The sequence below is a fragment of the Heterodontus francisci genome, chromosome 29, assembly GCF_036365525.1.
Source record: "Heterodontus francisci isolate sHetFra1 chromosome 29, sHetFra1.hap1, whole genome shotgun sequence".
NCBI lineage: Eukaryota > Metazoa > Chordata > Chondrichthyes > Heterodontiformes > Heterodontidae > Heterodontus > Heterodontus francisci.
This window is the reverse complement of record NC_090399.1, coordinates 13,957,472-13,978,968: the sequence shown is the minus strand read 5'-3', so window position 1 is coordinate 13,978,968 and position 21,497 is coordinate 13,957,472. Positions and strand designations below refer to the sequence as shown.

The following is a 21,497-nucleotide window of genomic DNA, read 5'->3' as shown; positions in this document are numbered from 1 at the left end:
TGTAATCACAGCAGCTTCCTCAAACCTTGGACTGAAATAAACTCGGCAGTTCAGGACAGACGTCGCCCTGTCTCCTGTCATTTCCCCTCCCCACCTCTCTGTGTCTATGTCTATTATTGTCTGTCTCCTTTGCCTCTGGCTATATAAATATAATCGCGACCACTGGCTGCCTTTTATGTCCTTCTCTGCCCCTGGACTGCATCCATTTTTTTGCACGGTGTGGCCAGTGTGTTCGCGGGGGGCTGACTCATGGGGCCCACTCCCTTCCCTGAAACACAAGTCATCCGGAGCTGAGTCAAGCCGGACTCGGCTAGGCAAAACCCAGGGGTGAGCGCAAGCCAGATTTACTGGAGCAGGTCTCCCGAAGCTGGGGAACCGGTCAGCCCGCCGTCCTTCATGCCAACCTTTCAGTCCTACAGCGCGTTGGTGATGATGAAGTGGCAGGAATGCTGCTGTATAATGTAGCTGTGCCTTTCCCACCAACTCGGTCCCTCTGGTTCTCTCTCTATCCCTGCAGTGTTTTATTCTTTCCTGGGATGTGGGTGTCGCTGGCAAGGCCAGCATTTGTTGCCCATCCCCAATTGCCCCTTGCTAGGTCGTTTGATAGTCAACCACATTGCTGTGGCTCTACATGTAGGCCAGCAGATTTCCTTCCTTAAAGGGCATTAGTGAACCAGGTGGGTTTTTACAACAACCAATGATAGTTTTGTGGCATCATTATGAGTTAATTACATTTAAATTCCACCAGCTGCCATGGTGGGATTCGAACATGTGTCACCAGGGCATTAACCTGGGCTTCTGTCCAGTAACAGTACCACCACACCACTGTCTCCTCTGTTTCTACCTATGATTCCTTCTCTATCCATGTGTACACCTCTGGTTCTCTTTATCCCTGTGTATACCTATGGTTCTCCGTCTCTCCTTGTGTATACCTCTGGTTCCCCCATCCTTGTGTGTACATACGAACATCATCAGCCCCTCGAGACTGCTCCACCATTCAACAAGATCACGGCTGATCCGATTGTAACCTCGACTCCACATTCCCACCCACTCCCAATAACCTTTCACCCACTTGCTTATCAAGAATCTATCTACCTCTGCATTAAAAATATTCAAAGACTCTGCTTCCACCACCTTTTGAGGAAGAGAGTTCCAAAGACTCACGACCCTCTGAGAAAAAAAAAATGTCTCCTCATCTCTGTCTTAAATGGGCGACCCCATATTTGTAAACCGTGCCCCCGAGTTTGAGATTCTCTCACAAGAGGAAACATCCTTTCCACATGCACCCTGTCAAGACCCCTCAGGATCTTATATGTTTCAATCAAGTCCCTTCTTACTCTTCTGAACTCCAGCGAATACAAGCCTCGCCTGTCCAACCTTTCCTCATAAGACAACCCGCCCATTCAAGGTATTAATCTATTGTGTTCGTATAGAGAGAAACTGTTCCCATTGGCATAGGGCCAAGAACCAGAGGACACCGATTTAAAGATTGGCAAAAGAATCAATGGCAACATGAGTGAAAACTTCTTTTTATGCAATGAGTGGTTACGATCTGGAATGCAGTGTCTGAAAGTGTGGTGGAAACAGATTCAATCATGGATTTCAAAAGGGAATTGCATGGACAATGAAGGGGACAAAATGCAAGGCTACAGGGAGAGGGACTACCTAATTGCTCTTCCAAAGAGACAGCATGGGCTCAATGGGCCAAATGGCCTCCTTCTGTGCTGTAATCATCCTATCATTGTACTCATACCTCTCCCTTCCTCTGCCTGTTCTCCCATCGTTCTCCCTCTTGTGCATTCCTGCTCTCCCTCCCCCAGTGCTAATCCCATACTGTCACCTGGATCAAATACTATTTATGTGTCCATGTTTCCGTCTCTCTCTTTGTTTGCCCATGCTTGTCTGTTCACCTCCATGTTTCGCTCTGTCCCTCTTCCTCTGTTTCCATGCTTTTCCCTCTTCCTCTGTTTCCATGCTTTTCCCACTTCCTGTGTGCCCATCCTTGTCCTCATCTCACTCCATCGGAGCAGTGGTAAAAGCAGTGAGATGGGCCATTAAGCACTGATCCCTGTTCACATGGAAATAGATACAGATGTGCTGTTCAGAGGCTAGGATTGATGGTGATTAATGCCAGGATTGTGATGAGTATATTTCACATGTGGAATGTGAGGAGGCATCCACTTTCGGATTGGTAGGTAAATCATATCCATGGAGTTGCACAAAACAAACGGCATTCAGCCCAGTAAGCTGAATCATTCCACCCATTCTGTGAAATTGCCCCTTATGGTGGAGTCTGCCTAACTTATGGGTTTAAACCCACACTCTCCGGTATTTGAAAACATGTTGATATCCATATGAGATTGCTCCATGCACTACATTGACTAACCCATCTCCAGTAAGTGGGCTAAACAATGCATTGAAATGAAGCACAGGGGATTTTATACAAACAGAATAACAACAGGAACTCTAACTCTTCAGGCTTCCAAAAGATAGTTCTTTAGTTTCCACTCCTCTCTCCCATAAAATTCCAGAAAATTGAAGCCTACCACTGATGATAAACCATAACGCATGAACAATGAATCGCTGATTTTTTTTAAAAAAAGAAACTTGGCAAAATTTGTGTTTGTGCTTAAATTTTAAAAATGATGAATTTCCCCATGAGCTCAATTATTCTTAAACGCAGCTCTGTTTTTGAAGTCAGTAACCTCAGACACGGCAGAAGTTCCACCCACTGATCACAAAAGAACCGTTAAGAGGCAGAGATCAAGCTGTGCATGCACCCACACTTCTGCAATTCTGACTTGCTCTGACCTGGACCCAGTACTCTGATCAGGACCCATGGCTGTAATCCTGATGTCGTCCTGTAACCTGCGTCTCTACCGTGTCTGGGATCCACAATTGTGACTTGGACCATCTTCTTCTGATCCTGACACTCCACTGTGACCTGGGCACTCTACTGTGACTCAGAGCCTTTACTGTGAATCTGTCTCTGTACTTTGACCTGGACCCTCTACTGTTACCTGGATCCTTTACTATGACCTGGATCCTCTATAATGCCCCTGACCCTCTAGCATGACCTGGACCCTTGGCCGTGACCCAGTCCTTCGACTGTGAATCAGACTGTCTACTATGAATCTGATCCTGTACTGTTACACTGAACTTCCACCATGACCTGATTCCATGACGGTAGCCTGGACGCTGGCTGCTCTGATCCAAACTTACGGCTTTGCAGCCAGCTCTCCCACAGTCCTGAACCTGCAGTTTAAGTGTTCCCAGTATGGAAAGAGTTAACTGACATATTAAATCAATGTAACAGTAAAGTTGATCAACATGTCACCATGGCTACTAACTTTTTTTTTATTCATTCATGGGATGTGGGCATCGCTGGCCAGGCCAGCATTTATTGCCTATCCCTAATTGCCCTTGAGAAGGTGGTGGTGAGCTGCCTTCTTGAACCGCAACTCATGTGGGGCAGATACACCCACAGTGCTGTTAGGAAGGGAGTTTCAGGATTTTGACCCAACAACAGTGAAGGAGCGGCGATATAGTTCCAAGTCAGGATGATGTGTGGCTTGGAGGGGAACTTGCAGGTGGTGGTGTTCCCATGCATTTCCTGCCCTTGTCCTTCGAGTTGGTAGAGGTCACGGGTTTGGAAGGTGCTGTCTAAGAAGCCTTGGTGCATTGCTGCAATGCATCTTGTAGATGGTACACACTGCTGCCACTGTGCGTCGGTGGTGGAGGGAGTGAATGTTTGTAGATGGGGTACCAATTAAGCGGGCTGCTGAGTCCTGGATGGTGTCAAGCTTCTTGAATGTTGTTGGAGGTGCACCCATCCAGGCAAGTGGAGAGTATTCCATCACACTCCTGACTTGTGCCTTGGAGACGGTGGACAGGCTTTGAGGAGTCAGGAGATGAGTTACTTGCCTCAGGATTCCTAGCCTCTGACATGCTCTTGTAGCCACGGTATTTATATGGCTATTCAGTTTCTGGTCAATAGTAGCCCCTAGGATGTTGATAGTGGGGGATTCAGTGATGGTAATGCCATTGAATGTCAAGGGGAGATGGTTAGATTCTCTCTTGTTGGAGATGGTCATTGCCTGGCACTTGTGTGGCACAAATGTTACTTGCCATTTATCAGCTCAAGCCTGGATATTGTCCAAGTCTTGCTACATTTCTACACGGACTGCTTCAGTGTCCGATAAGTTGTGAATGGTGCTGAACATTGTGCAGCCATCAGCGAACTTCCCCACTTCTGACCTTATGATTGAAGGAAGGTCATTGATGAAGCAGCTGAAGATGGTTGGGCCTAGGACACTACCCTGAGGAACTCCTGCAGTGATGTCCTGGAGCTCAGATGATTGACCTCCAACAACCACAACCATCTTCCTTTGCGCTAGGTATGACTCCAGCCAGTGGAGGGCTTTTCCCCTGATTCCCATTGACCTCAGTTTTGCTAGGGCTCCTTGATGCCTTACTTAAATGCTGCCTTGATGTCAAGGGCAGTCACTCTCACCTCACCTCTTGAGTTCAGCTCTTTTGTCCATGTTTGAACCAAGGCTGTAATGAGGTCAGGAGCTGAGTGGCCTTGGCAGAACCCAAACTGAGCATCAGTGAGCAGGTTATTGCTGAGCAAGTGCCGCTTGATGGCACTGTTGATGACACTTTCCATCACTTTATTGATGACTGAGAGTAGGCTGATGGGGCGGTAATTGGCCGGGTTGGACTTGTCCTACTTTTTGTGTACAGGACATACCTGGGCAATTTCCACATTGCAGGGTAGATGCCAGTGTTGTAGCTGTTCTGGAATAGCTTGTGTGGCAAGTTCTGGAGCACAGGTCTTCAGTACTATTGCTGGAATATTGTCAGGGCCCATAACCTTTGCCGTATCCAGTGCCTTCAGTTGTTTCTTGATATCACATGGAGTGAATCAAATTGGCTGAAGTCTGGCATCTGTGATACTGGGGATTTCAGGAGGAGGCCGAGATGGATCATCAACTCAGATTTTTGCAAATGCTTCAGCCTTATCTTTCGCACCGATGTGCTGGGCTCCCCCATCATTGAGGATGGGGATATTTGTGGAGCCATCTCCTCCAGTTAGTTGTTTAATTGTCCACCACCATTCACGATTGGATGTGGCAGGACTGCAGAGCTTAGATCTGATCCGTTGGTTATGGGATCGCTTAGCTATGTCTATCGCATGCTGCTTACACATTTTGGCATGCAGATAGTCCTGTGTTGTAGCTTCACCAGGTTGACACCTCATTTTGAGGTATGCCTGGTGCTGCCCCTGGCATTCCCCCCTGCACTCTTCATTGAACCAGGGTTGGTCTCCTGGCTTGATGGCAATGGTAGAGTGGGGGATATGCCAGGCCATGAGGTTACAGATTGTGGTTGAGTCCAATTCTGCTGCTGCTGATGGCTCACAGCAACTCATGGATGCACAGTTTTGCATAGCTAGATCTGTTCAAAATCTATCCCATTGAGCATGGTGATAGTGCCACACAACACGAAGGAGGGTATCCTCAATGTGAAGGCGGGACTTCGTCTCCACAACGACTCTGCAGTGGTTACTCCTACCAATACTGTCATGGACAAATGCATCTATGGCAGGTAGATTGGTGAGGACGAGGTCAAGCATGTTTTCCCCTCTTGTTGGTTCCCTCACCACCTGCCACATACCCAGTCTAGCAGATATGCCCTTTAGGACTCGGTCAGTAGTGGTGCTACCGAGCCACTCTTGGTGATGGACATTGAAGTCCCCTACCCAGAGTACATTCTGTGCGCTTGCCACCCTCAGCAGGAGGTTTCCTTGCCCATGTTTGACCTGATGCCACGAGACTTCATGGGGTCCAGAGTCGATGTTGAGGACTCCCTCCCGACGGTATACCACTGTGCCGCCACCTCTGCTGGGTCTGTCCAGCCGGTGGGATAGGACATACCTGGGGATGGTGATGGCGATGTCTGGGACATTGTCTGCCAGATATGATCCTGTGAGTATGACTGTCAGGCTGTTGCTTGACTAGTCTGTGGGAGAGCTCTCCCGACTTTGGCACAGGCCCCCAGATGTTAGTAAGGATGACTTTGCAGGGTCGACAGGGCTGGGTTTGCCGTTGTCATTTCAGGTGCCTAGGTCGATGCCGGGTGGTCCGTCCAGTTTCATTCCTTTTTATTGACTTCATAGTGGTTCGATACAACTGACTGGCTTGCTGGGCCATTTCAGAGAACATGTAAGAGTTAACCACATTGCTGTGGTTCTGAAGTCACATGTAGGCCAGACCAGGTAAGGACATTAGTGAACCAGATGGGTTTTTACAACAATCGACAATGGTTTCATGGCCATCATTAGACTAGCTTTTTAACTCCAGATTTATTAATTGAACTCAAATTCCATCTTCTTCTGTGGTGGGATTTGAACCCATATCCCCAGAGCAATATCCTGGGTCTCTCGGTTACTAGCCCAGTGACAATACCACTACACCACTGCCTCGTGGGAGTTACCGAAGAGCTTAAGGCAGTTTCTGTAGAAGTTTTCAGGAAGCTGTTTGAGTTGGTAACAAATTCAAATCCTGACGTACAGTGAGTATGTGGCAGGAGACGGAGAGGGCTGCAATGTTTCCATGAATACTGCAGGAGAGTTTTCACCTGGACAAATTGAGAAAGAAAATGAGGGAGCAACTTGAAAAGCAGGTGTCATGCGGCATCAAGGAGCCCTAGCAAAACTGAAGTCAATGGGAATCAGAGGGAAAACTCTCTACTGGTTGGAGCCATACCTAGTATCCAGTTCAAAAAGGTGGTTTTTGTTGTTGGAGGCCAAAAACCTCAGGCCCAGGATTGCTGCAGGAGTTCCGCACAACCATCTGCAGCTGCTTTATCAATGACCTCCCTCCATCATAAGGTCAGAAATGGGGATGTTCGCTGATGATTGTACAATGCCCAGTACCATTCATGACTCCTCAGAATGACCATCTCCAACAAGAGTCAATCTAACCCATCTCCCTTTGAAATTAGATGGCATCACCATCTCTGAATCCCCGACCATCAACATCCTGGGGCCAACCATTGACCAGAAACTGAACAGGGACAGCCACATACATATTGTGGCTACAAGAGCAGGTCAGAGGCTGAGAATCCTGTGGCGAATAACTCACCTCCTCACTCCTCAAAGCCTGTCCGCCAGCTGCAAGGCACAAGTCAGGAGTGTGATGGAATACTCTCCGCTTGCCTGGATGGGTGCAGCTCCAACAACAGTCAAGAAGCTCAACACCATCCAGGACAAAGCCACCCGCGTGATTGGCACCCCATCCACCACCTTCACTCACACTCACTCCCTCTCCTCCTGGCACTGTTACGACCTCAGAGAGATCGCTCAGGTGAAAAATTACAAGATATGAATCCCCAGACCAATTTAACAAATTACATGACAAGATTTCATGTTTTAAGACTTTTATTATAATGGTTAAACGAAAAGAAATTCCGCAATTTATAAGTAACTGATCCTCCAAATTACGAACAAGGGTATTTTCTTCACTTATTCAACATTTGGGAACCTTACACCACATTTAGATATCACAGTCCTTTTTGATGACAAAATCCTTTGTGGTTAAAAGTCCCAAACTTCTCCCAGTTGCAATGGGTTGGATCTCCCAGACTTTTCAAAATCAATATTCTCTTCGCTCCCTTCTCTGAGCACTTCCGGCCTGGAGGGATATTAAAGGGATATTAACTGGAAATTTGTATGAGAAACTAAATAAAAGCTGGGATCCCCTCTCCCACCATCCCCCACCCTACCAATATTCGTTTTTGGGCCTGTCCCATCCAAAATAAAGTTAATTCCTAACCCGAACTTTCCCCCCCGAACCTTGCTACCTTTGCCCTTCAACCTCTTCCCATCATCCCCACAACCAATTACAATAGTTCTCCCCTCTCCCCCCAGCCCTGAAATTTTCACCCCTCCCCACCAGTGTCACGCCTCAGAACTCCGTATGGTGGCCGGAATATCGGCGTGGGACGGTTGGTTGCTACCAGCTAGGTAATTATTCTTTAATTTTACTCTCATTTTCACATTAAAATGAAGGCCCCGCCGCTGGAGCTGCACAGAGGCCTCGCTACCGCTAGAAAAAAAAAGGCGGTGCCTTCTTGGCGTCGGAGGTCGTGGCAGGCCTCTCCCAGGCACCCCCCAGCCATGACCCCCGACGTTGGAGGAGTCAAAAAATTCAACCCCATTAGTCTGATTTCACAAAGGCAGTCAGGCCTTTCCATTGTCCCAGGTGTTAACACCTGCCTTGTTTATTTGCATGTTCTGAATTACCAACTCCTTGTTTTACGACCCAAAATTCTGGGACAGTGAAACCCTCAGTTGTTATTGCTGTAGTCTCTGTTTTTTAAGACAATAGTCTTTGATCTGTATTCTCCATTGTTCTTTTGCAGAGTAGAGGTGAGGTCACCTGACCTTCCAGACTCCTTCTTGAAAAATTACAATTTTTTTAAAGACAAACCCAAGTTTCAGCGTTCATAACAGGCACACAGTGGCAGCAGTATGTACCACCTACAAGATGTACGTCAGCAACTCACCAAGCCTCCTCCAACAGCACCTTCCAAATCCACAACCTCGACCACCTAGAATGACAAGGGCAGCACCGAAACCACCATCTGCAAGTTCCCTTCCAAGTCACACAGCATCTGCCGTTCCTTCACTGTCACTGGGTTAAACTCATGGAATTCCCATCCTAACAGCACTGTGGGTGTATCCACACCAGATGGAATGCAGCGGTTCAAGAAGGTGCTCAGCACCACCTTCTCAAGGGCATTTAGGGATGGGCAATAAATGCTGGCCTTGCCAGCGACGCTCACATCCCAAGAATGAATAAAAAAAGGCCGACATTACATTTGCGTTTTCGATTGCCTTTTGACCCTGCCTCCTAGCCTTAACTGATTTGTGTACTTGGACACCCAAATCTCTTTGCGCCTCCACAGTTCCTAAATTCTCACTATTTAGAAAATAGGCTGATTTGATTTTCTTGGATCCTCACACTTCCCCATGTTGAACTCCATTTGCCACGGTGTTGCACACTCACATAATCTGTATATGTGGCTTTGTAACTTCCTAATCTCAATCATATTACTGACTGGGCCTCCCAACTTAGTGTCATCTCCAAGCTTTGATATACAACTTTCTATTCCTTCATTGAAGTCATGGAGAAATATGGTGAAAAGCTAAGGTCCCAGTACCGATCCCTGGGGAAAAACATTTGTCACATCCTGCCAATCTGAGTACATAAAGCAAAAGAAAGAACATTTATACTGCACCTCTCACAATCTCAGGGCTGCCCAAAGTGCCTTACAGCCAATTAAGTACTTTTGAAGTCACTGCTGTAATGTAGGAAAGACATCAACTAATTTGTGCACAGGAAGGTCCCACAACCAGATAATCTGTTTCTTTTTAATGATGTTGGTTGACGATTAATATTGACCAGACCTCCCCTGCTCTTCTTCGAAATAGTGCCGGAGCATCTTTTACAGCCACCTGAGAGAGCAGACCGTGCCTGGGTTTAACATCTCATCCAAACGATGGCACCTCCAACAGAGCAGCAGCTCCTCAGTACTGCACTGGGAGTGCCAGCCTAGATTTAAATCTCATACCCACAGCACTGAACTCACTGGCAAGAGTGCTATGGCTGACACCTTTTCCTTACCCTCTGTCTCCTATCTCCCGATCAATTTCTAACCCATTACATAAGGCTGCTCAAATTGCTCGCACTTTCATTTTTGCTAAGAACCTCTTGTGGGGAACCCGATCAAATGTCTCATAAAATGCCTTCTGAAAGTCCAGACAGATCCATAAACACTCCCTTGTTCATTGTGTTAGCGACAGCCTCGTAAAATTCAATTAGTCAGACTTGATTAACCCTTCACAAATCCATGCTGAATCTCTGACCAGTTTACTATTGCCCAAGTGCCCACTCACTCTGTCTCTAATGACAGATTCTAGTAAATTCCCCAAACTTACATGACACTGACAGGCTTGTTGTTCCCTGGTTTCTATATAGGAACAGGAGTAGGCCATTCAGCCCCTCGAACCTGTCCCGCCATTCAATGAGATCTTGGCTGATCCGCGGCCTAAATCCACATACCTGCCTTTCTAATGTCCACCCTTCTTCAGTCGTGCAGAGATATTTGAAATTTCCCAGTCTAATGCCACAATTTCCAAATTAAGAATACTTTGGAAGATTATGACTATGTGCAAGATTATGTGCAATTTCTACACCTACTTTTTCTTTAAAAAAAAACGTATTTTTAAAGCCACTAACTTCTTCCCTTTAATTAATCTTATTTTCTCTTGTGCCATTCATATTTTACCTTCTTCCTCTGCTATGAAAAGTACATATTGAACGGTGAAGGTGTATGCTAGGATATATTACTGGACTAGCAATCAGGAGTTCAAATCTCACCGCAGTTGCTGGGGAATTGAAATTCAATTAATTACATAAATCTGATCGTATCAGTAATGGTGAATTTGAAACTGGCTATTTTGTTTTTCATGGGATCTGAGCGTTGCTGGCAAGGCCTGCATTTGTTGCCCTTGAGGTGGTGGTGGTGAAATGCTGTTTGGAAAGAAAATCTGCTGTCCTTTGCTGGTCTGCCCTGCATATGACTCCTGACCCACAGCGATGTGGTTGACTCTTAAATGCCCTCTGAAATGGCCCAGCAAGCCACTCAGTTGTAATTGAGGAAGAAGCTCACCATCACTTCTCAAGGGCAATAAATGCAGAGCTTGCCAGTGATGCCCACGTCCCATGAATGAATAAAGTCTGCCATATCCTTATTGTTGATGACAGTATCATCCGGGTCTGTCTTTAATTGGCATACATTTCCCTGAGCCACTGTCTTTCTCTTAATACATTTATGAAACCTTTTACTGTTTGCTTTCATAGCCCCTGCAAGCCTTTTACTGCTATTCATTTTGCTGCTCCTGATTTTTACATTGCTCCCTTTGTGTCAGCTGAGGCTCAGTTGGTAGTGACCTGACCACTGAGTGAGAAGGTTGTGGGTTGAACACAAAAATCAAGGCTGACACTCCAGTGCTGTACCGAGGGAATGCGGCACTGTCAGAGGTGCTGAATTTTGGATGAGTTGTTAAACTGAGGCCCTGTCTTTCCTCTCAGGTGTACAGATAAAATCGCATGGCACTATTTCAAAGAATGTGCATGAAAGGTGTTATATAAATGCAAGTTTTTTTAAATTTTGTTGTCTTTTTTAGCTCTCTCTTTCTGCTAGATTTTCACTTGTCTTTGCATTTGTGTAAGCCTCTTTTAGCTTTATACTGTCTCTTTCTTGTTTGTTGATCATCGTTCCCTAACCATGCAAGTGGTGCTTAGATCCCATGGCTCTATTTTGAAGAGAAGGGGAGTTATCCCTGGTCCCGGCCAATATATATTCCTCAATCAACATCACAAAAACATATTATCTGGTCTTTATCACATTTCTGTTTTCGGGAGCTTTCTGTGCACAAATTGGCCTCCGCCTTTCTACAATACCACAGTGACTCCACTTCAAAGGTACTTCATAGGCTGTAAAGTGCTTTGGGGCATCATGAGATCATGAAAGGCACTATACAAATGCAAGTATGGGAATCAGGGGGAAAACCCTCCGCTGGCTGGAGTCATACCTAGCGCAAAGGAAGATGGTTGTGGTTGTTGGAGGTCAATCACCTGAGCTCCAGGACATCACTGCAGGAGTTCCTCAGGGCAGTGTCCTAGGCCCAACCATCTTCAGCTGCTTCATCAATGACCTTCCTTCAATCATAAGGTCAGAAGTGGGGAAGTTCGCTGATGATTGCACAATGTTCCGCACCATTCACAACTCATCAGATACTGAAGCAGTCCCTGTAGAAATGCAGCAAGACCTGGACAATATCCAGGCTTGGGCTGATAAGTGGCAAGTAACATTCGTGCCACACAAGTGTAAGGCAATGACCATCTCCAACAAGAGAGAATCTAACCATCTCCCCTGACATTCAAAGGAATTACCATCGCTGAATCCCCCACTATCAAAATCCTAGGGGCTACCATTGACCAGAAACTGAACTGGAGTAGCCATATAAATACCATGGCTACAAGGGCAGGTTAGAGGCTAGGAATCCTGAGGCGAGTAACTCACCTCCTGACTCCCCAAAGCCTGTCCACCATCTACAAGGCACAAGTCAGGAGTGTGATGGAATACTCTCCACTTTCCTGGATGGGTGCAGCTCCAACAACACTCAAGAAGCTCGACACCATCCAGGACAAAGCAGCTCGCTTAATTGGCACCCCATCTACAAACATTCACTCCCTCCACCACCGATGCACAGTGGCAGCAGTGTGTACCATCTACAAGATGCACTGCAGCAATGCACCAAGGCTCCTTCGACAGCACCTTGCAAACCTGCGATCTCTACCAACTCGAAGGACAAGGGCAGCAAATACATGGGAACACCACCACCTGCAAGTTCCCCTCCAAGCCACACACCATCCTGACTTGGAACTATATCGCCGTTCCTTCACTGTCGTTGGGTCAAAAATCCTGGAACTCCCTTCCGAACAGCACTGTGGGTGTACCTACCCCACATGGACAGCAGCGGTTCAAGAAGGCAGCTCACCACCACCTTCTCAAGGGCAATTAGGGATGGGCAATAAATGCTGGCCTGGCCAGCGACACCTACATCCCATGAATGAATTTTTTAAAACGATTTTTTCGCTATTTAGTGCTCGGGCACTAAATAGTTCTCTGAATACTTCCTGTTGTTTGTCTGTAGGTTTATCTGTTAACTATTTGGCCCAGTTTGCAGCGGTCAGCTTATGCCTCATTTTTTCAAAGTCAGCCTTACTTAAGTTTGAAACTTTAGTTTGTGATCTCCCTTCTCCCTCTCAACTTTTACATCAAATTCAGTTGTGTTAGTAACTCGAAACTGCTTAGGCCTTCCCAATTTATATTTGATTGATTCAAATGCTGGCCCTCAGAGACCCTTCCTTTCTCTCCACAGAACAAGCAGTCATCCTTCTTATGATGACCTGATGCAGCAAAGCCGTAACATTAGCTTTGTTTTTTTCAAACACTGAAGAGAAGTTTAACCTTAGGAATTTATTTGCAGCTTTCCACCTCCCACAACTTCAACCTCCTCCTAAGTGTCCCTGACACATTACCTCCTTTTGACTGCCCATTATAAACTAGACTGCTATAGTTAGCTGTGGTCCCGTGGGTAGTCTCTCGCCTCTGAATTAGATCATGGGATTGAGTCCCACTCCTGAAACTTGAGCCTATAGGTCAGGCTGGCCCTCCCAGTGCAGTACAGAGGAAGTGCCCTACTGTCAGAGGTGCTGTCTTTCAGATTAGTTGTTGCTGTTAAACTAGTGGGAGGAGGCTTATATGGATCAAACATTGCCCAGTCAGGTGGATGTAAAAGATTCTGAAGAGCAGAGACTTTTCCTAGTGTCCTGGCCAATATTTAACAGACCATGCAGTCATTTATCTCATTGTTCTTTGTGGGGACCTTGCTGCAGGCAGTTTGGCTGCATTTCCTACATTAGAGTCAAAGAATGGCTACATCACAGGAGGCCATTCAGCCCGCCCCGTGGCCCTGCAGTGTTTTCCTTTTCAGAATGACTGCACTTCAAAAAGCACCTCAGCAAAAAAAAAAATTCAAGTTTCTCTTCCCTTTTCCATGCTGAATTTGCTGCCAAACTTTTGGAATTAGCCATTTAAATGCATCCTTGAACCCAATGCTACAGGGAACATCGATCCTGGCTAAATACCGAGGGATGAATGTTTAATTTCCAACCGAATCCCCCCATTATCATAAAATGAGACAACACAGAAGCAGGCCATTCGGCCCATCCCGCCTGTGCCAGCCCTTTGGTAGAGCTAAGCAAATAATTGAACTTGCCCACCGCTTGCTCCTTTGCCCACAGCCCTGCACAAACAAAGCTGCTCTCTAATTCCTCCCCTTCAAGCATCCTTCGCCATAGAATAAGTCGATCAATGATATGCAATAAAGGAACAAAGATGCCCTTCCCGCCCCACATTCTGAGGCTCCGTATCGAAGTGCTTGCGGTCGCGTTTGCTGCGCGCACGCGCGTCCCTTGGGCGCCGCCGTAGTCGGCAGTCGGTGACCGAGCAGCGAGGATGACCACCTTGTTTCGCTGCATTTTTGGACCCAAACTGCGCCGGGTTCACCGCGGCGCCGACGGCTCGGTAAGCGGGAGAGGGGGTGGCGTCCTCCCCGGGACATTTACAAACCTCGGTGCTCGGGGAGAGAGAGGGGGGGGGGTAAAGAAAGGAGGTGAAATTCGGGCGTCGTTCGCCGCCGAGTTCGGGGCTTAGCCCCGCCCCCTCACCTTCCCGCAACTGCCCCCTGCTATTGGTGGAACCGTGCCGATGTAGCGTTTCTGATTGGCCGGGGTAACTGTCGATCACATGGTTTGGTCAGGTTAGGTTGGGTTGGTCGCGGTGCAAGAGTTAGTGTGACCGGCGCAGGACCTGCACGACTGGGGGTGGGAAAAAGAGGATAACTGCACTGGGAGAGGGGAGAATGAGGGTAACTGCACTGGCAGAGGGGAGGGGAGGGGGGAGAATGAGGGTAACTGCACTGGCAGAGGGGAGGGGGGAGAATGAGGGTAACTGCACTGGCAGAGGGGAGGGGGGAGAATGAGGGTAACTGCACTGGCAGAGGAGAGGGGGGGAGAATGAGTGTAACTGCACTGGCAGAGGGGACGGGAGGGAGTGAGGGTAACTGCATTGGCAGAGGGGAGGGGGGAATGAGGGTAACTGCACTGGCAGAGGGGAGGGGGGGAATGAGGGTAACTGCACTGGCAGAGGGGAAGGGGGGACTGAGGGTAACTGCACTAGCAGAGGGGAGGGGGGACTGAGGGTAACTGCACTGGCAGAGGGGATTGGGGGAATGAGGGTAACTGCACTGGCAGAGGGGAGGGGGGGAATGAGGGTAACTGCACTGGGAGAGGGGAGGGGAGAATGAGGGTAACTGCACCGGCAGAGGGGAGAATGAAGGTAACTGCACCGGCAGAGGGGAGAATGAGGGTAACTGCACCGGCAGAGGGGAGAATGAGGGTAACTGCACCGGCAGAGGGGAGAATGAGGGTAACTGCACCGGCAGAGGGGAGAATGAGGGTAACTGCACCGGCAGAGGGGAGAATGAGGGTAACTGCACCGGCAGAGGGGAGAATGAGGGTAACTGCACCGGCAGAGGGGAGAATGAGGGTAACTGCACCGGCAGAGGGGAGAATGAGGGTAACTGCACCGGCAGAGGGGAGAATGAGGGTAACTGCACCGGCAGAGGGGAGAATGAGGGTAACTGCACCGGCAGAGGGGAGAATGAGGGTAACTGCACCGGCAGAGGGGAGAATGAGGGTAACTGCACCGGCAGAGGGGAGAATGAGGGTAACTGCACCGGCAGAGGGGAGAATGAGGGTAACTGCACCGGCAGAGGGGAGAATGAGGGTAACTGCACTGGCAGAGGGGGAGGGGGGGAAGGAGGGTAACTGCACTGGCAGAGGGGGAGGGGGGGAAGGAGGGTAACTGCACTGGCAGAGGGGGAGGGGGGGAAGGAGGGTAACTGCACTGGCAGAGGGGGAATGAGAGTAATTGCACTGGGGGAGAGGGGGGGGTGAGAGAAACTGCACTGGGAGAGGGGGGGGTGAGAGAAACTGCACTGGGAGAGGGGGGGGTGAGAGAAACTGCACTGGGAGAGGGGGGGGTGAGAGAAACTGCACTGGGAGAGGGGGGGTGAGAGAAACTGCACTGGGAGAGGGGGGGGTGAGAGAAACTGCACTGGGAGAGGGGGGGGTGAGAGAAACTGCACTGGGAGAGAGGGGGGGTGAGAGAAACTGCACTGGGAGAGAGGGGGGGGGTGAGAGAAACTGCACTGGGAGAGAGGGGGGGAATGAGAGAAACTGCACTGGGAGAGAGGGGTGAATGAGAGAAACTGCACTGGGAGAGGGAGCGGGGGATGAGAGAAACTGCACTGGGAGAGAGGGGGGATGAGAGAAACTGCATTCTGAGAGGGGGGCAGGGTGGGGTGGAATGAGAGAAACTGCACTGGGAGGGGGGGGGATGAGAGAAACTGCACTGGGAGAGAGGGGGGGGATGAGAGAAACTGCACTGGGAGAGAGAGGGGGGATGAGAGAAACTGCACTGGGAGAGAGGGGGGATGAGAGAAACTGCGCTGGGAGAGAGGGGGGTGGGGGATGAGAGAAACTGCACTGGGAGAGGGGGCGGGGGATGAGAGAAACTGCACTGGGAGAGAGGGGGGGTGGGGGATGGGAGAGAGGGGGGGTGGGGGATGGGAGAGAGGGGGGGTGGGGGATGAGAGAAACTGCACTGGGAGAGGGGGCGGGGGATGAGAGAAACTGCACTGGGAGAGGGGGGGGGATGAGAGAAACTGCACTGGGAGAGAGGGGGGATGAGAGAAACTGCATTGAGAGAGGGGGGCAGGGTGGGGTGGAATGAGAGAAACTGTACTGGGAGAGAGGGGGGGATGAGAGAAACTGCACTGGGAGAGGGGCGGGGGGGGATGAGAGAAACGGCATTCGGAGAGGGGGGCAGGGTGGGGTGGAATGAGAGAAACTGCACTGGGCCTGCATGAGGATGGGTGAAATGAAAGAATCTGCTCTAATTAAATGTAGTATATTTTAAACTCCTAGTTTTGGAATGCTGTGCCCACACACACACGCACGCAGTTATCAGTGGTAGGCTTAGTGGGAGTGTTGCCACGATTACCTTTTTGCAGTGGATTTCTCGATCTGAACTGAGCCCTGTGGAGCTGAAGGTTGTTTTCCAATGCATTCAGATGTGGGTGGTGGTGTCGTCTGCCATCGGTGCCTTGGGGACAATGATAAGCTGCCTGGGTTTCCCGGAAGGGGCTGGGGAATGTTTTCTCACATTAACACTGAACCACATCATTTTGAATGTAAGAGGCCTATTTGTCTCCTCCACTCTGTTCTGCCATTCATTTAGATCATGGTTGAACAGTATCGCATCTACATCTACCCTTCTGGCATTAGTAACCCTTAAAACTCTTGTCCAACATAAATTGAACAAGCTTGGCTTTAAATTTTCCAAGTGACCTCCCCCACCCCCTGCCTCACTGGCTTACTGGGGTGGGGGAGGGGAGGAGTTCCAAATTTCCACTGCACTTTGCTTCCTGACTTCAACGCAAATGACCTCGCTCTAACTTTATAATCTAATTTATATCCACTTGTTCTGGATACTGCTATCAGAGAAAATAGTTCCTCCCTCTATCTACCCTATCAACTCCTTTTAATTGTTAAGTATATTCAAGATTGAGACTGATACGATTTTTGGACACCCAGTGGGTATAGAGATTGGGTGGGACAGTGGAGTTCAGGTAGATGGTTCAATCCTGTTAAATGGCTATTTCAGCTGGAGGGGCTGTACACTGACTCCCCCTCCTATTTCTTACGTTTCTTATAAAATTATGTCATTCCTTAAATCTTCTATACTCGAAGGAGTAAAAGGTGTGGAACCTCAATGTTCGGAGGGACTTGAGTGCACTTGCATAAGGAGCACACCAAGCTAGCCTGCAGGTGCAGCGAGCAATTAGGAAGGCAAATGACATGTTGGCCTTTATTGCAAGACGATTGGTGTACAGGAATAAAGAAGTCTTGCTACAATTGTACAGGGCTTTGGTAAGACCACACCTGGAATATTGTGCGCAGTTTTGTGTCCTTTATCTGAGAAAAGATTTTTTTTAAAATAAGGAATAGGCGCAGGAGTAGACCATTTGACTCCTCAAAGACTGCTCTGCTATTCAGTGCGGTCACAGCTGATCCTTTGCCTCAAATCCACTTTCCCACCCGCTCCCTATATCCCTTGATTCTCAAATCAAAAATCTATCGATCTGCGTCTTAAATGTATTCAACGATGGAGCAACCCCAACCCTCTAGGGTAGGCAATTCCAAAGATTCACAACCCTCTGAGTGAAGAAATTTCTCTTCATCTCAATCCTGAATGATCCGTCCCTTATCGTGAGGCTGTGACCCTGAGTTCTAGTTTCCCCAGTCGGGGGAAGCAACACCTCAGTGTTTACCCTGTCAAGCCCCTTCAGAATCTTGTAAGTTTCAATGAGATCATCACTCATTCTTCTAAACTCCAGAGAGTATAGACCCAGTTCACTCAGCCAGTCATCGTAGGTCAACCCACTCATCCCAGGGACCAATCTAATGAGCCTTCACTGCTGTCACCAAGGCAAGCATGTCCTTCCTTAAATATTGAGAACCAAATTACACACTCTATTCCAGGCATGGTCTCACGAAAGCCCTGTACAATTGTAACAAGACCTCTTTATTCTTGTACTCCAAACCTCTTGCAGTTAAGACCAGTGGGCCATTTTCCTTCCTAATTGCTTTCCGTATCTGCATGCTAACTTCATGCTCTTTGTACGAGTATACCCAAGTGTCTCAGCATCAACATTAAAAAGTTACAGTCCTTTGAAAAACATTCTGTTTTTCTATTCAGAGCCCACACTTCCTCACATTATACTCCATGTGCTGCCTTGTTGCCCATTCACTTAACTTGTCCAAATCTCTCTGCAGTTTCTTTTGCGTCCTCTTTACAGCTTAAATTCCCAGATGACTTTGTATCGGATATACTTGCCCTACTACATGTCCTATGAGAGGCTCAGTAAATTAGCCCTATACTGTCTGACGTTTCGAAGGATGAGTGATGATCTCATTGAAACATACAACATTCTGAAGGGGGTAGACACTGAGAGGTTGTTTCCCTTGGCTGGGGAATCTAGAACATGGGGGCCCAGTCTCAGAATAAGGGGTCAATCATTTAGCATTGAGATGAGAAATTTCTTCACTCAGAGGGTTGTGAAACTTTGGAATTGTCTTCCCCGGAGTGTTGTGGATGCTCCATCATGGAGTATATTTAAGGCTGGGACAGATCGATCATTGGTACGGGGAGCGGGTGAGAAAGTGAAATTGAGATAGAAGATCAGCCATGATTGTAGTCAATGGAGGAGCAGGCTTGAGGGGCTGCATGATCTACTCCTGCTCCTGTTTCATCTGAATACAAGCCTCGTCTATGCAATCAAACCTCATAATGTTAACCTTTTATCGAGCCTGTTCGGCCATTCAGTGTGATCATGGTTGATCTGCGATGTAACTCCATGCACCTGCTGTTGCCCCATATCCCTTAAAAGCTCTGGATGACAAAATATCAATCGCAGATTTAACATTAACAATTGATCTGGCATCAATTGCAGTTTGTGGAAAGAGTTCCAAATTTCCACCACCCTATTTTGTGTATGAATGTTTCCTAATTTCACTCCTGAAAGCCCTGGCGCTAAGTTTTAGACAAAAAGCCACAGCATCGTTATAGTGCAGAAAGTGGCCATTTGGCCCCTCATGTCCATGTAGCGCCTCTGCGAGAGCAAATTAGCTAGTCCCACTCCCCTACTCTTTTCCCATAGTCTTGCAAGCTTTTCCCCTTCAGGCGCTTATCCAAATCCCTTTCGAAAGCTGCAATTGAATCTGCCTGCACCACAGGCAGTGCATTCCAGATCATAACCACTCGCTGTGCAAAAACAATGTTTTCCCTCATGTCGCCATTGGTTCTTTTACCATTCACCTTATATCAGTGTCCTCTGGTTTTTGACCCTTCCGCCAATGCGAAGTTTCTTTATTTTATTTTTATTTAGAGATACAGCACTGAAACAGGCCCTTCGGCCCACCGAGTCTGTGCCGACCAAGAACCACCCATTTATACTAACCCTACAGTAATCCCATATTCCCTACCACCTACCTACACTAGGGGCAATTTACAATGGCCAATTTACCTATCACCTGCAAGTCTTCTATTTACTCTGCCTAGTCCCCCTATGATTTTGAACACCTCTGTCAAATCTGATGTCACCTTCCCTTTAAGGAGAACAGTCCCAGCTTCTCCAGTCGATTCATGTAACTGAAGACCCTCATCCCTGCGATCATTCTCGTAAATCTTTTCTGCACCCACTCTAAAGCCTTCACATCCTTCCGAAAGTGTGGTGCCCACAATTGGATACAATACGCCACTTGAGGCCCAATCACTGTTTCTTCATAACTTCCTTGCTTTCGTATTCTATGCCTGCATTTATAAAACCCAGGATCCTGTATGCCTTCTTAACTACTTTCTCAACCTGTCCCACCACCTCCAACAATTTTTGCACCTGTCTTTCTGTTCCTGCACTCACTTTAGAATTGCACCCTTCAGTTTATATTGCCTCTCCCTTTCTTCCTACCAAAATGTAATGCTTCACACTTCTCTGCATTAAATTTCATTTGCCACATATCTGCCCATTCCACCATCCCTTCAGTGTCCTCTTGAAGTTTATCACTAGCCTCCTCACAGTTCACACTACTCCAAGTTTTGTGACGCCTGCAAATTTTGAAGTGGTGCTCTGTCTACCCAAGTCTTGGTTATGAATATATATCAAGAAAAACAGCAGTCCTAGTATGGGCGGCGCAGTGGTTAGCACCGCAGCCTCACAGCTCCAGGGACCCGGGTTCCATTCTGGGTACTGCCTGTGCGGAGTTTGCAAGTTCTCCCTGTGTCTGCGTGGGTTTTCGCCGGGTGTTCCGGTTTCCTCCCACATCCAAAGACTTGCAGGTGATAGGTAAATAGGCCATTGTAAATTGCCCCTAGTGTAGGGAGGTGATAGGGAATATGGGATTACTGTAGGGTTAGTATAAATGGGTGGTTGTTGGTCGGCACAGACTCGGTGGGCCGAAGGGCCTGTTTCAGTGCGGTATCTCTAAATAAAAAAATAAATACCAATCACTAGGAAACCCCACTGTACGCCTTCCTCCAGTCTGAAAAAACAACCATTCAGCACTTCTGTCTGTTTCCTGTCACTCAGCCAACCTCGTATCCATGCTGCCACTGTCTCTTTTATTCCTTGAGCTTCATCTTTGCTGGCAAGCCTGTTAAGCAGATTGTTAAATGCCTTTTGGAAGTCTGTGTACACCTCATCAGCCCTCTGTTAATTCATCAAATTAGTTAAACACAATTTGCCCTTAACAAATCTGTGCTGACTTCTCGTTTTCTCACTTACCCAGTGAGGCGAGCCCCGAGAGGCTCTCGCTTCTGGTCGGAAGCTCCCGGGTGGACAAGACTAAGGGCCAAGTGCTGGAAAATGGGATTAGAATAGTTAGGTGCTTGATGGCCAGCTCTGACACAATGGGTCGAAGGGCCTGTTTCTGTGCTGTATAACTCTATGACTTTCATTAATTAATCCACACTTTTCTTTGTCTCGGATTATTGTTTTTAAAATCTTTCCCACCACCACGGTTAAACTGACTGGCCTGTGGGTTTATCCTTGTGCCCTTTTTTTGAACAAAGGTGTAACATTTGCAGTTCTCCAGTCCTCTGGTACCACCCTTGTAGCTAAGGAGATTTGGAAGATTATGGCCAGTGCCTCTTCAATTTTTTCCTTTACTTCCCTC

The 21,497-nt window shown here is 47.8% G+C and overlaps 1 protein-coding gene across 2 annotated transcripts in view; it reads left to right on the top strand.

The window, feature by feature from the left end:
* The first annotated feature begins 14,118 nt into the window (after positions 1 to 14,118).
* abhd16a (abhydrolase domain containing 16A, phospholipase) overlaps positions 14,119 to 21,497 on the top strand; it is a 61,902-nt gene continuing 54,523 nt past the window's right edge. For both annotated transcript variants that reach the window (XM_068009468.1, XM_068009467.1), the window contains exon 1: positions 14,119 to 14,226. In XM_068009468.1, the coding sequence (XP_067865569.1) occupies positions 14,158 to 14,226 (69 nt within the window). In that variant the 5' untranslated portion in view covers positions 14,119 to 14,157. The remainder of the gene's footprint in view (positions 14,227 to 21,497) is intronic.